The sequence below is a fragment of the Polypterus senegalus genome, chromosome 16 (genome assembly GCF_016835505.1).
Source record: "Polypterus senegalus isolate Bchr_013 chromosome 16, ASM1683550v1, whole genome shotgun sequence".
Classification (NCBI taxonomy): domain Eukaryota; kingdom Metazoa; phylum Chordata; class Cladistia; order Polypteriformes; family Polypteridae; genus Polypterus; species Polypterus senegalus.
This window is the reverse complement of record NC_053169.1, coordinates 55045665-55060402: the sequence shown is the minus strand read 5'-3', so window position 1 is coordinate 55060402 and position 14738 is coordinate 55045665. Positions and strand designations below refer to the sequence as shown.

The 14738-nt window shown below is 42.0% G+C and overlaps 1 protein-coding gene across 6 annotated transcripts in view; it reads left to right on the top strand.

Annotated features, from left to right (window-relative positions):
- The window catches only part of LOC120516360 (signal-induced proliferation-associated 1-like protein 2), a 282998-nt gene that overhangs the window by 156536 nt on the left and 111724 nt on the right, over window positions 1-14738 (top strand). For all 6 annotated transcript variants that reach the window (XM_039737968.1, XM_039737969.1, XM_039737967.1 and 3 more), the window contains 2 exons: window positions 3801-3904; window positions 7808-7965. In XM_039737968.1, coding sequence (XP_039593902.1) covers window positions 3801-3904; window positions 7808-7965 — 262 coding nt within the window. The remainder of the gene's footprint in view (window positions 1-3800; window positions 3905-7807; window positions 7966-14738) is intronic.

Below are 14738 nucleotides of genomic sequence, written 5' to 3'. Positions count from 1 at the left end.
CCTCTGCACACCCATCACCTGCATGTCCTCTCTCACCACATCCATAAACCTTCTCTCAGACCTTCCTCTTTTCCTCTTCCCTGGCAGCTCTATCCTTAGCATCCTTCTCCCAATATACCCAGCATCTCTCCTCTGCACATGTCCAAACCAAAGCAATCTCACCTCTCTGACTTTGTCTCCAAACTGTCCAACCTGAGCTGACCTTCTAATGTACTCATTTCTAATCCTATCCATCCTCATCACACCCAATGCAAATCTTAGCATCTTTAACTCTGCCATCACCTGCTCTGTCTCCTGTTTTAATATCAAAGTGAAAACATGTTTTCAGAAAGGTTTGCAAATTTTTTAGAAAAATAAAAAATGGAAATCTCTCATTTACATAAAGTATTCAGATCCATAATTCAGTACTTGTTAAAACCCCCTTGGCAGCAATCCAAGCTTTGACTATTCTTGGGTAAGTGTCTACAAGCTTTGCACACTGAGATTTGAGCAGTTGGTCCCATTCTTCCTGGAAGATCCCCTCAAACTCCATTCAATTGGATGGGAAGCTTCTGTAAACTGCCATCTTCAGGTCTGCCCACAGAAGGTCTGGGCTTTGCCTGGGCCCCTCAAGGACACTCTTATATTTGCCCCAAAGGTGCTCCAGCATTGTCTTGGCTATGTGCTTCAGGTCATTGTAGTGCTAAAAGGTGAACCATCACTCTAGTCTGAGGTCACATACATTCAAAAGCAGGTTTTCTTCAAGGGTCTCCTGTGGTTTTTTTTTTTTTTTGGTATACTGTTTAAATCCCTGAGGGGAAATTGACTTTTCACATGACCTTTGGGGGTCAGAATGCAGGAACAGCCATTGTTCAGCACCCCGAAGCAATTTTGAGGTTAATTGCTTTGCTCAAATGCCCAACAGAGTAGGATCCCTTCTGGCAGTAACAAGGTTTGAAGTGGTGTTTGGCTGCATTCATCCCTCTCTCGGTTCTGACCCTGTCCCTGAGAAGCACCACCCTTAGCATGATGCTAAAGTTTTACCATAGAGATTGCATTAGGCAGGTGATGAGCAATACCTGATGTTCATTAGACATTGTGCCTGGAGTTCTGCCCAAAGAGTTCCTTTTTTTTTGGTCTCATCAAACTACAGAATGTTTCTTCATTCCTTCCATATCCTTTAAATGTCTTTTACTCAAGTGGCTTATTTATGTCTAGCTACTCTACCGTAAACACCTAATTAATAGAGTTCTGCTGGGATGGTCATTCATTCTTAGATCCCAGCAGAGGAGTTCTAATGCTCTGTTTAGAGTGACCATTGCGCTCTTGGTGACCTCCCTGACCAAGACCCTTCTTGCCTGGTTACTCAGCTGGCTGGACCTTCAGCTCCAGGAAGAAGCTTGGTAGTTCCATGCTTCTTCCATCTCAAAATCACTGAGGTTACTGTTCCCCTGGGACCCCTCAAAGCTTTCCAAATGGCTTTATCTCCTCGCCCTGATTTGTGCTTCACCAAACTTTCATCGTGGAGGTCTGCAGAGAGTTCCTTGGACTCCATGGCTTGGCATTTGTCCTGACATGCAGTGTGAATTGTGGGACCTTCTATATTCGAGTACACTGGTGCTTTTCTAAATGATGGCCAAGCAAAAAGTGAACTCCAATTAAGTTCTAGACCCTTCTCAAGAAGGACTAAAGCAAACAGGATGCACCTGACCGTAGTTGGGAGTTTTCATAGAAAAGGGTCTAAATTCTTAATACTAGCTGTGTAAGCCTGCGTTGTAAAAAGCCCGGGGTCCTAGAAACTATTGAAATCATCAGAAAAAAAACTGAAATGTAGAGATGTCGGGTAATTGAAAGGAACTACTCTGGGCGTCTCTCTCCTAGGAGGTTTCGTTTTGCCGACATACTCGCATCGCTTGTGCATTAGCGGCGGGAGGAATAGTAAAAGGGATACGGTTTTGCTGATGTGCCGGCCTCGCTTGTGTATTAGCGGCTAAGCGAGTTTTTTGTTTCCTCAGAGGTGGAGACGTTAGCCCGACTCCACCTCTCACTTCTAGGCCAGACAGACAGACACGTAGACATGTATATACAAGAAGAATTTTCAGTTATAAATTTCTAATAAATGTGTATATCTTTCTGAAAACTTGTGTTCTCATTGCCAGGATGGGTTATAGAGTGTAGAATGATGTGCAGAAATGGCAAATTTACCCATTTAAACGTGAATCCACAACACCACAAAGTGTCCCAAAAGTGAAGGAGGGTCTCAATGCTTTTCAAATCCACTGTATATGTGCCAGGATGTGCCTGTTTGTGTTGACTTGCCATAATATCCGTCAATGTGGAAAATAACCCTGATAATAGTAGCTCATGGCAGAAACACACATCCATCTCCTTTTTTAAAAATGGATTTACCTTTCAAGGACCTATTTCAATATTTGGCAATATGTGGGTATCCACTGGCGTACTCTGTTGTGTTAATTTTTGTGAGGGTTGGCCTTGTTTTGCTTTGCAAGTCACTTTTTATTAGCTGGCAGGTTCACATTAAAGAGAGCCTTTTAATCCAGTGTCTACCTGCACTATTTCACCACAAGCTACCAAAATCATCAAAACGCTAAAAACATTTGTAGCGTTGCATTGGTTGACCGCAGATTGTGTAAGATTTCAAAGGTGAATGTAATTGTGGTAAGCAGCCCAACGTGAAAACCACAAATGATTTCCAGTACCTGCTCATATCCCTCTTGGGCCTTTTGAGATCTTACTTGATTTGAAGTGACCAAAGTGTGACTTGTGTGTGTTTAACAGCCCCCTTTACGCTACTCTTAGCTAATATTTAGCTATATTAACACCATTTTAGGGATGAGTATTATTACTATGGTATACAGTATCTGTACGTTCACTTTGTATGGAGAAATACTTGCATTCTGACCATGAAGCTACAGTGCTTCACTCCTTAGAAGTTTTCACAATCTGTTTGTTATACAATATTGAATCACGTGCAATCACATATTTTGTGTTTTATATTTGTAATTAATTTATGCCACTTCATGGATATAACTACTTCCTCTTTGACGTTAGAGAGTCTTTGTCTGCTGATAAGAGTCAAAAAAGTCAACTGACATCCACCATGATTCAGTGTTGTATAGCAATAAAATATGATAATGTCCAAAGGGCCAATACTTCTAGGCACTCTATGCAAGTGATAGAAAGTGGGAAAATTTTGGCAAAAGTCTTATTGTCAAATAAAAACGATTTATAATTTATATTCCGAAATACTGAATACAGCGCACGTGAGCACTACCCAGCAGCAGGTGTGCCTGCTTTTGAATTTCGCCGGACAAATGTTGAAAAGATGCCAGGTGAATGTGCGTTTAACACTCACCACGTCTGCTTGCCTTGAATTTGAAAAACGCAAACCACTCGGCATCCACTGAACAGGTGCAGGCTGCGTTAATGATGTGTCAGTATCCATTTAAAGGTTTAAAGCAGCATATACAAATTAAACCGTAAAAACAGCCTGCCCAATCTGCCAGAGGGTCTTTTTTTTTTTTCTTTTTCTTCTTCTTCTTCTTCTACCTAGTAGCAAGAGATATTTGTGTGGACAGATGGTGATACTGAAGCCATCATTATTTTGTATTAAGAGGTAAAACACCCCAACTTGTAGGGCACATTCTTAACAGAGTGTGCACCTGCCTGTTTTTGTGCTTTGTTAAATAAGATCTGTGATGCATGAACATTTATTCAGGTGCTGTTTCTAGCCCCACTGCTTAATTTCCTGCTTTCTCTCCCCCACCCCTGTCCCTCCTTCCCTTGTTTGTGATTTTTAGCTGATTCAACCGGAACACATTCGCTCTACACCACCTATAAAGACTACGAGCTCATGTTTCATGTGTCCACGCTACTTCCATATACTCCGAACAACAGGCAGCAGGTAAGAGTGTGGAAAGCCTGGTAAATTCATAGTTATGTATGTGCATTATTATTATGGAAAGAAAAGAACATCTCTAATATTTTATATATATATATATATATATATATATATATATATATATATATATATATATATTGTATAAAAATTCCCAGAATTGATCAGTAGCATGGGAGTAGGGTGTAGCTGTTGAATACACCACTAAGTGTCCTGTGCCTGCAAGTGCGGCTAATTAGTCTGCCGAGTGGCATCGTGCGGAGGTGACTGAGGGCATATTTCTTGTGTTTGTAATTTACAATCGCACAGGTGGCTTCAGAGATTCCCCCCTACCCCAAAGCCACCACGGCAGACTTTCAAGAGACAATGATGATGCCATTTTTCAACATCGATGGACTTGTTCTTTAAGAGTTTGAACAGACTGTTAATCAGTGACATTACACTGAACTACTGAGCCGTCTATGGGAAAGCATCAGAAAAGAAAAAAATTTCTGGAGCAGTGGCAATCGCAAAATGGCATTTTTTTTATTGTATCACTAACTGGGTACCACATTTTAATGAAGTCAAAAATAAGAAATAAAGAGTTCAGCGAAAACTTGTGGAAATCACACATCCAGGGCAGACTAGGCTTGCCAGTGCTCTGTGACTCAAGTGTTGCCTGTAAACACGTCTCTTACTCAGTGCTCTGGGATTCCCAAATGAGTGCTGGCATCTGGTGCCATTGTTCTTTAATTTTGCCTGGGGGGTATTTAAAGTTTCCTCATGGCCTATCTCATGAGTTGTCCTCCGATCTTTGGCGTAAAAGTGAAGAAGGCTTACCTCTTTAGAGCCCTGTCGACGCTCCCTATGCAGGTTTATGTGGATGTATGGATATGTGTATTGATCGAACGATATATAAAATAGTGTGGCCGGTGTGGGAATGACAGATCTGGAAGCAGTAAGGAAATTTTGCATCACCACCCAATTTTTCCCTTTTATCGCCTGGACACAGTAAAATAAAATAAAGCCAAAAACATAACGCTCGTAAGTGTGTGTCCCTTTAGCAGGAATTTCACAAAAGTAGCACTGTGGTAGTCCTCTAGCAGTGCTATATATATATATATATATATATATATATATATATATATACTGCTCAAAAGAATTAAAGGAACACTTTTTAATGAGAGTATAGCATAAAGTCAATGAAACTTATGGGATATTAATCTGGTCAGTTAAGTAGCAGAGGGGGTTGTTAATCAGTTTCAGCTGCTGTGGTGTTAATGAAATTAACAACAGATGCACTAGAGGGGCAACAATGAGATGACCCCCAAAACAGGAATGGTTTAACAGGTGGAGGCCACTGACATTTTTCCCTCCTCATCTTTTCTGACTGTTTCTTCACTAGTTTTGCATTTGGCTACAGTCAGTGTCACTACTGGTAGCATGAGGTGATACCTGGACCCTACAGAGGTTGCACAGGTAGTCCAACTTCTCCAGGATGGCACATCAATACGTGTCATTGCCAGAAGGTTTGCTGTGTCTCCTGCACAGTCTCAAGGGCATGGAGGAGATTCTAGGAGACAAGCAGTTACTCTAGGAGAGCTGGAGAGGGCCATAGAAGGTCCATAACCCATCAGCAGGACCAGTATCTGCTCCTTTGGGCAAGGAGGAACAGGATGAGCACTGCCAGAGCCCTACAAAATGACCTTCAGCAGGCCACTGGTGTGAATGTCTCTGACCAAACAACCAGAAAGACTTCATGAGGGTGACCCAAGGGCCCCATGTCCTCTAATGGGCCCTGAGCTCACTGCCCAGCAGCATGCAGCTTGATTGGCATTCGCCATAGAATACCAGAATTGGCAGATGCACCACTGGTGCCCTGTGCTTTTACAGATGAGAGCAGGTTCACCCTGAGCACGTGACAGAAGTGAAAGGGTCTGGAGAAGCCATGGAGAACATTATGCTGCCTGTAACATCATTCAGCATGAGCAGTTTGGTGGTGGGTTAATGATTGTCTGGGGAGGTATATCCATGGAGGGTCACACAGGCCGCTACAGGCTTGACAAAGGCACCTTGGCTGCCATTAGGTATCAGGATGAAATTTCTTGGACCCATTGTCAGACCCTATACTGGTACAGTGGCTCCTGGTGCACGACAATTCCTGGCCTCATGTGGTGAGAGTATGCAGGCAGTTCCTGGAGGATGAAGGAATTAATACCATTGACTGGCCACCACACTTTCCTGACCTAAATCCAATAGAACACCTCTGGGACATTATGTTTTGGTCCATCCAATGCCACCAGGTTGCACCTCAGACTGTCCAGGAGCTCAGTGATGCCCTGGTCCAGATCTGGGAGGAGATCCCCACAACACCATCTGTCATCTCATTAGAAGCATGCACCAATGTTGTCAGGCATGTATACGAGAACACAGGGGCCATACAAAGTGCTGCGTACAATTTTGAGTTGCTGCAATTAAATTTTGGCAAAATGGACTAGCCTGACACATCATTTTTTCACTCTGATTTTTGGGGCGTCTTTGAATTCAGGGCTCTGTAGGTTGATCATTTTTTATTTCCATCAAACGATGTGGCATCCTTTCGTTCCTAACACATTACCCAGTCTATATCAGTATAGATATCCAGGAGGATTTCTTTTTCACATTGAGATCTGATGTGTTTTCAAAGTGTTCCTTTAATTTTTTTGAGCAGTTTATATAATAGATAGAAAATAACCACATATATATATATATATATATATATATATATATATATATATATATATATATATATATATATATATATATATACATATATATATATATACATATATATATATATATATATATATATATATATATATATATATATACATACATATACATGTATGTAATAATAATAATTGTATAATAATATAAAAATATATATATAAATTTATGTGTGGTTATTTTGTTTTTGCATGTGTACAAAATATATAATATGAATGTGTGTGGTTCTATATGTGTAAATAGTGTATGTGCATACAATAAATATTTAACTCAGTTATAGCTTAAATACATAGAAAAATGATACAGTGTATAGTGTGTATGCAGTTATACACCTCAGCATGTGTCCATACATACACACAGAGACAGACACACACAAAGTCAACAGTTAATGTTTAGCCTTTTGTTTTGTTATTATTCTTTTTTATATCTTTATGTGCCTTTCCAGCACACTCCTTCAACTGTAACTAGCAGACACCTTCTCCCCGATCGGTTGGTCTGGTGTAAGAAGACGTGTTAATAAACCAACTGCATCTATGTCGTGTTGCCATGGTAACGTGCATTATTTACCTTCCTTCCTGATTAAAACCTCCCCAAGAAGCAGAGTAGATGTATGCTTAATGTGTACCCTAACAAGTGCTATTAATTGGGCTGAGAACAATGCCGTCTGATAATGCTCCAGGTAATGAGTCTAATCTTTTGTCATTGTAATTGGAGTTCCTTACACTGGTGAGTTCTCAAACACGTTTCCAGCTCACAGGCACTAATGACCTCTAAATCCTCAGTGCTTCTTCAGAGCAGTCATGGCCAGTTGCCATGAGTTATAAAACGGTGTTTGGAAAACTTTTGCTCGTCTCAACTGACAACACAGACTTGATCATCACCATATGTTTCATGTTGGGGCAGCCATATTTCTTGAAATCATCCAGTGCAGTTTTGGATCTATTTTGTGCAGTTAAAGGGGCCAATCTGTACTTGTGTGACGGGTGCCGAGTTTCCTCAAATTTAATTCGCGTCCGTCTTCATGACATTTAAATAATGCACTCATATTTGTTTATTTTTGTAAGAACTATTTATTGCATCTTTAAGTTTAAAATGTGGGTTACTGTACCTCCCCGAAGATATCAAGTTGCCCTCGTTTTACAGCTCCTGTTCTTGTCTTTCTAGCTTTTAAGGAAGAGGCATATTGGAAATGACATCGTCACCATAGTCTTTCAAGAACCCGGAGCACTGCCTTTCACTCCTAAAAACATCCGCTCTCACTTTCAGCATGTGTTTGTAATCGTCAAAGTGCACAACCCTTGTTCTGAAAATGTCTGCTACAGGTAAGTCTTGTTCAGTAAATCTGAGTGTCCGTTGACTGCACTTCTGTACGCTGAGCAGAAGAGTTAAATCCTGATTAGGCAAATGCGTCTTCAGTCTTAGGGGTCTGTTGTTTGGGTTGAGTTTTTCTCCATCTAGTCTCTGGAAATGAATGTAATTCACCACCATGAAGCACCTCTGTGCAAGTGTTTGGTTAAAAGCATTGCTTTCATTTACCATTTAACTGCTTTAGGTTCAGTCCATGGCCGCAGTGTAGTTATACCACTTAGGAACAATCTGTTACATTTCTATTTTACTGTGTTAGATGTTAGCATAGTCCTGACCTGCTTTGAACAGGTAAAGAGCTGCGGTGTAATTGTGCCCTTTCGAGACCTGAAGGCATATTTCTTCTTCCGTTTCATGTCATCACGTTTAAAGTCCCTTTCTTGCCTCACCATTTTCCCAGTGGTAGCTACATTGGCTGGCTACCACAATGAATTGGCTTATTTAGCATAAAAAGACTTTTCTGTCAAGAAATACATAACACAAAAAAATAGATGTGCTATGAAGATACGTGGACCTTCTTTTGATTAACTTGCAATTAAAGTGAACTAATAGATGGACGTCTACCCTGTGCTCGTGAGACCCAAGAGGAGGGGCGGCGAAATGAAAGGCAAATTAAATTTTGTTTTTTGGAAAGCACAGAGTGAGCTGAGTCAGTTCCTCGTTCCACGAGAAAAGCAATTACAGGTGTTTATCAAGTGAGAGCCTTGGGGTAGCAGAAACTTGATACAAATTCAAGTCGTCTGGGCCTGTGCCCTGCCTGCTGCTAGCATTGTTCATCAGGCAAAATAAATGAAACGTGGTATGGCTTGTCTGAGGCCCTTATTGTTTGTTTAGAGACCCTCTTCAGAATTGGTTTGAAAATCTATGAAGTGCCTAAAATATTTTATCACACCATTATTTGTCGGTTTAAGAAACTCAAATTGCCTTTGTTATCCCTAGTAACAATCCTAAAAGCTTTAAAAGTGTAGTCATGGCTGGACTTACACACAGACTAACCCAGACTGCAGCCTAAGACTCCAAAATCTAATCAAGATGTATGAAGAATTATTTGTTGTTCTTTGTTTCTCAAAGAGATGTTATTGGCTGATCGAGTCCACTTTAACTCCTTTACCACTCTCGTACCTCCATCACCGAGTTTAAGACCACCACACAAAGTGCTCACATCGTTACTGAGTGCGATTCCAAGCGATTTAATAATCCCATTATCCACAGAAACCCGATTTCAAAAATGTCATGTTTACTCTTATTCCTGTTTAAGGGAAACCAGAATATTAGTCCTCGAGAAACCAGGTTGACAGAGTTAGATTTCTGTGTGAGCAACCCGGATATTAGATTAGATTGGATAAAATTTAATCAGGGGAAATTCAAATGCATACAGCAGCAGAAGCATAAAAAAAACAAGAATACAAACTCACAGGACAGGGAATACAGCCAATTTATCAATCAATTGATAAATGAATAAAAATGAACTTGGCAAGTATGTCAGGTGGAAGCATTGAATTGCCTGGTAGCAGTGGGCAGTAGAGACCCCCAGAGGCACTTCTTAGCACACCGTTGGAATGAGCCTGTGGCTAAAAGTGCTCCACGAGAGTGCCTCCTGGAGGGGATTTTTCATGATGGCATCCAGTTTTGCCATCAGCTTCCTAAGTAATCCCAGATTTTGCCCTTGTGATGGAGCAGGCTTTCCTGATAGTTTCTTCAGGCCTTGTGGTTCTTTTGAGCTCAAGTTGCTTCCCCAGGAGACTGCAGTGCGGATCACCACATTGGCTACTGTGGACTGGCAGAACATCTCCAGCTCCGGCAGCTTGCTGCACACATCAAAAGACCGGAGTCTCCTTAGCAAGTCCATTCTGCTGTTTCCTTTTTACTGTGTCGTCAGACCAGTCCAGTTTGGTGTTTTGAACCCCCAGGTACTTGTAGCTCTGAATCCGCTCTTCCCCTTAATGCTGACTGGTCTCAGGGACTTTTTCATACTTCTGAAGTCCACCACCAGCTCTTTTCACTTGCTGATGTTTAGTTGCAGGTTGATGTCCATCTACAACTGGATGAAGTCCTCCATTGTCTTTCCTGTATTCTGACTCATCTCCATGATCAGTGCAGCCTATGATGGATGAGTCATCTGAGAGTTTCTGTAGATGGCAAGTGATGGTTTTGTGTAGAAGGTGAACAGGAAGGGAGGTAGGACAGTTCATTGTGGTTCTCCAGTATTGCACTCCACCATTTCAGCCTCACAAACTGATGTCAATTGGCCAGAAGATTGTTGGGGCATCAAGATTGAAATTATTGAACTTTTTCTCCTTTCGATGAAGCCAGGTGAACCCTTAACCAGGTCACAGTTAAGGATTTCGTAGTCCGTTGCCCACACAGTGTTTTCTTCGCACACACACACACACACACACACACACACACACACACACACACACACACACACACACACATATCCAGCAGCCACAAGTAGAAAACGACAGAAGGATCCGCAAAGATGAATGTCTTGAGGCAAATACTCGGGCAACCACATTATTCCTTCTCTTGGTTGAAATAATCTGTCTTAATATTTCAGAAATTGGTAAAGTGATGTTGATGAGCTGAACGGAACATACAGTGCCAAAGTAGCAAAGTCTCAGGGGCACAGCCTCCATGCTTGATTCATAATGGCTGTGGATGGTGATGATTAATCTTTTATTATGGCATTTTGCCAAAGGAGATCCCCATAAGTGGACTTGCCATATGTACATGGGGTGGGCTTTTAATAAACCAGGTTTCTGCCTGAACCAGTTTACTCACCTTATCGTGGTTTTGTGTGTGCCAGTAAACGCACTCAGTGGCTGAAATACATTTAAACTTGTGCTCGGCCTACTCGATCGCCACCTGGTTATTCTCGTAGCCAGTAGGTGGCAGTGTTTGGTCAATGTCACATGCCTAACAAGTGCATAATAGAGGAAGTGAATTGTTTAAATGGTTGTTGAGTGAAAGATTCCTACACTCGATGAGACTCTGCTGATGGAAGAAGACTTGCCTGTGGCTTTAAGAGAAAACGAAGGAGAAGGCCAGGTGTCCATTTTTTTTCCTGCGTTCTGTTTCATTTCGTCCACTGCTAGTCAGAATTTCATTCCAAACAAGTTGTCATCACTTGAGTATCTTTGTGGTGACAGGGAGGGGAATCGGACAGGTGCCTCAGGTATCTCCTCAGTTCTGCCACCAAACTCTTCTTCAGATTCATTATTTTGGATATGCGGCATTGCTTTCAATTTGCTGTGCGGTGTGCGGCAAAAAAACAGAGCTGCCTGGGATTCAGGGGGTTGTCATGGTTGACCCATATCTCTTAGTCTGATGTCATTCTTACCGTGCAACTCACACAGACATGTTAAGTGTCAAGCAGGCTTTACGTGTCTCTGGTGTTGTACAGTGACAGGGTGAGTCAAGTATGCGCTATCAGAAAGTAAAGTGCATGAAGAAAAAAGTGAATTGTCGTGTTATAATAGGGACAATTCGTCAGAAACTGATACTAACACTAGCATTTATAGATTTGTGGTATAGTGGTAGTGAAGCATACAAAGGTGATGATTTGAACTATGACATTATTTCTGAATGTACCTGTTGTAGTAAGAATTCTGGCACACTTGCAAAGCTGCCGTTCACTGGATCTCCAATCAGATAGCAGAATTTCAGTTTGCTCATGAGGGACAGCATGTTAGATGTAACCGAGTCTGAGCCCAAGAGATGTGCACAGCAACTGTTCATGCAGCACAGACAGAAACCAAATTACGTTTGTGTGTGCGGTCTTATGACCAGCTGTTGGCTTTTCAGATTCAGATTGGAAGGGTAAGTACTTGAAGAAGTGTGGGGGTGGGGACATAAGAGAGAATAAGAAAAAAAAATGACCAATCAAGAGCATAGTTTGGGGTGTATGCCATCACAAGAGTGTCGGTGTGGACGGCATCAGGTCTGCAGGAGTGGTGGCTGTTGAGGAGTTTGATGGTACAGCAGAATTCAGTTGAGATGAGGTCAGGTTGGGGAGCATGCACTGGGACGGCGTGTTGCTGCACACACAACGAAAAAGCTCGGGATCCTGGTTGGCAACCCCCCAGGCAGACACGCGGTCCAGTCCCACCTCTGGAAATTACCATCTATCTACCACAGCCAGGAGTTACGTGGGTGTCCCGTTGGCCTTGTCCAGCCTCTCGGGTCCACAACAATGACTTGTACTGTGAGCCGGATCACCCTTGGGGAATCGCGCCACCTTTCCATAGTGCCATAACTTGTGCTCCATCACAATGCAGGTTATGTGCCTCATTCAGGACTCCATGAGTAACTGCTCATTCTACACAAAGTGAAACCAGCGGTGCCCAAGGATTCTCTGAAGAGACACAGTACTGAAGGAGTCCAGTCTTCATCTCGGGTCACTGGATAGTGTCCATGTCTGAAGACAGGAAGCACCGGGACTCTAAAGACTTGGACCTTCGTCCTTTTGCATTGATTTTGGGAGCGCCACACACTCGTTTCCAGCGACCTCATATCCCCCCCAATGGCTGTCCCAGTCCATCTACTGACTTCGTAGGAATAATAACCAGAGATATGAATGTCACTGCCAAGGTAAGTAAACCTCTCGACAAGGTCGACACTCTCTTCACAGACAGACACACTGCTGATGGCTGTGCCCAAGAGGTCATTAAAGACCTGGATCTTGTTTTTTATCCAGGATACTCGCAAACCCCGACACTCGGACTCCTCACTCAGTCTCTCGAGAACCCCAATCAGAGCCACCATTGACTCCGCGAAGATCACCGCATCCTCAACAAAGTCAAATTCAGTGAATCTCTCTTCACCAACAGATACCCCATAATTCAGGTCTGATGAATTACATTTAGGGAGCAGAGGAGAATGGTGGAGAGTTGTGGCAGGAACATTGTGTGGACAACATCCTAAGTGTTGCAGTGTCAATGTGGAGAGGGCAAAGCTGGAGGAGATTATTGAGGTCATCATCGGAGAATTGCCTTTGAAAAAGTGCCAGTGGTCTGCAGGTCTCAAAGGAGGGTGGCGGAATGTGATGATGAGGTCTTCACTGGAGGGATTTCTTCTGGTATCCTGAAAAGGAAATGGAATTAGTCATGGATGGGTTTTATTTGGTTTTTATACTATTTGTTATTAAACTCCAGGATATGTGATTTTTATCATCACAATTTCACTGTGACACTTCACTTCTGTGTTTTATTTATTTATTTATTTATTTTAATCAGTGCTGGTCACTTTTTGCACTGGAAAGTCTTGTTGGCCTTGTCACTTAAAACTGATCCATCATGGTCATAAACTACAAGATGCTCCAACGGGGGTCTCTGTCAATTGCCTGCAGGCACTGCGGGTTCACAAGAGGCCTTAAAAAGAATGAAAAAGTGCTAAAACTCTTGTTGGATTTCTTTTTCTACATAGTTGCATTTTGTTTAGTGATGTCAAGCCTTGCCATATCATGTGTGGTTTACTCCCATTAGTCACATGGCACAGCTGGCATTTACATGTTTACGTACTTCTGCCAACTCAATGAGCCCTCCTCCAATGTTGTTGAATCTGCCATCACACAATTTAATTTAATCTATTGCTTATAGTTGGGGGGGATTGCGGACAGACTATAAAGGAAATTTTGCTGAGCGGCAGAAAAGGGCACGGTGTGGTATGCACACTCTCTGTAAGCTCCACTCCTACGCGGCCGTTGCACACGTTGTCATCATAAAGCCTTATTATGTAAATAAACTTTTACAGCTGTATGAAGTAATGCAAGTGCTTTCATGTGATATACAATTGTGCCCCCTGGTCATACGGGACAACAGTCAACTATGTATTTTTAGAGTTGTGCCAAGCTCGTCTCTTTGTAGACCTTGAAAGTTCCTCCCTAAAATCATAATTATGCTGATTTCTGAATTGTTATCTGAAAAACTTATCAAAACAAAACTTTGTGCATTCATGCTGTAGGTATGCAGCATGGGAATTGGAGCCCCTCATGCTGTCAATGCATTATATGAAGGCTTGCTCTGTATTTGTATAACCAAGCGCAGGGTTGTCTTTGCAGTCTCAGGGTGGGGGCATCCTCTGCCTTTACGATCGACTGCTACCACAGCCACCAGCCGGCTAGTTAGTAAGTACATTCAAAGAATGAATAAAAATTCATAAAACGCTGGAAAAATACTCTGTACTGTATATTCATGTCGTATGGTTTTAATGATACATTAGGGGAGGGCTATACCCAGCAATTGAAATTAAAAAATCAGAATAAATTCACTTTTTACAGTATATATTTTTGTTTCCTTCATACCAACACATTATTCCATGTAAGACTTTTGATCAACTCTTAGGCTAGCATACAATATAAAACTTCCCCTGTAATCTGTAATAAATATATTCTCCACAGCATGCACCGTTTTAACATGCTACTTCCAGTAAGCTGTGGGGTGCTGCCCAGTCTGTTTTACAACTGATGGTTACCACGGTCAGCAGTCAGACTGGGAATTCTGCCATTCAGTGCTTGGACATGTTGTAAAACTCCTTTAAAAAAGGAAATAAAAAAAAAATACATCTGTTACATACGTTTTAAACCAGCTGCAGAGTGGCTGAAGAGACTTCCATCATGATGTGAGGTGGACCCCTCTTAACACGTAGGTCAGGTATTTGAGGGACTGAAACCTCCGGGCCCACGTGTTAGCACCATATGGCACACGTGTGCACTGGTCATACAGGCAGG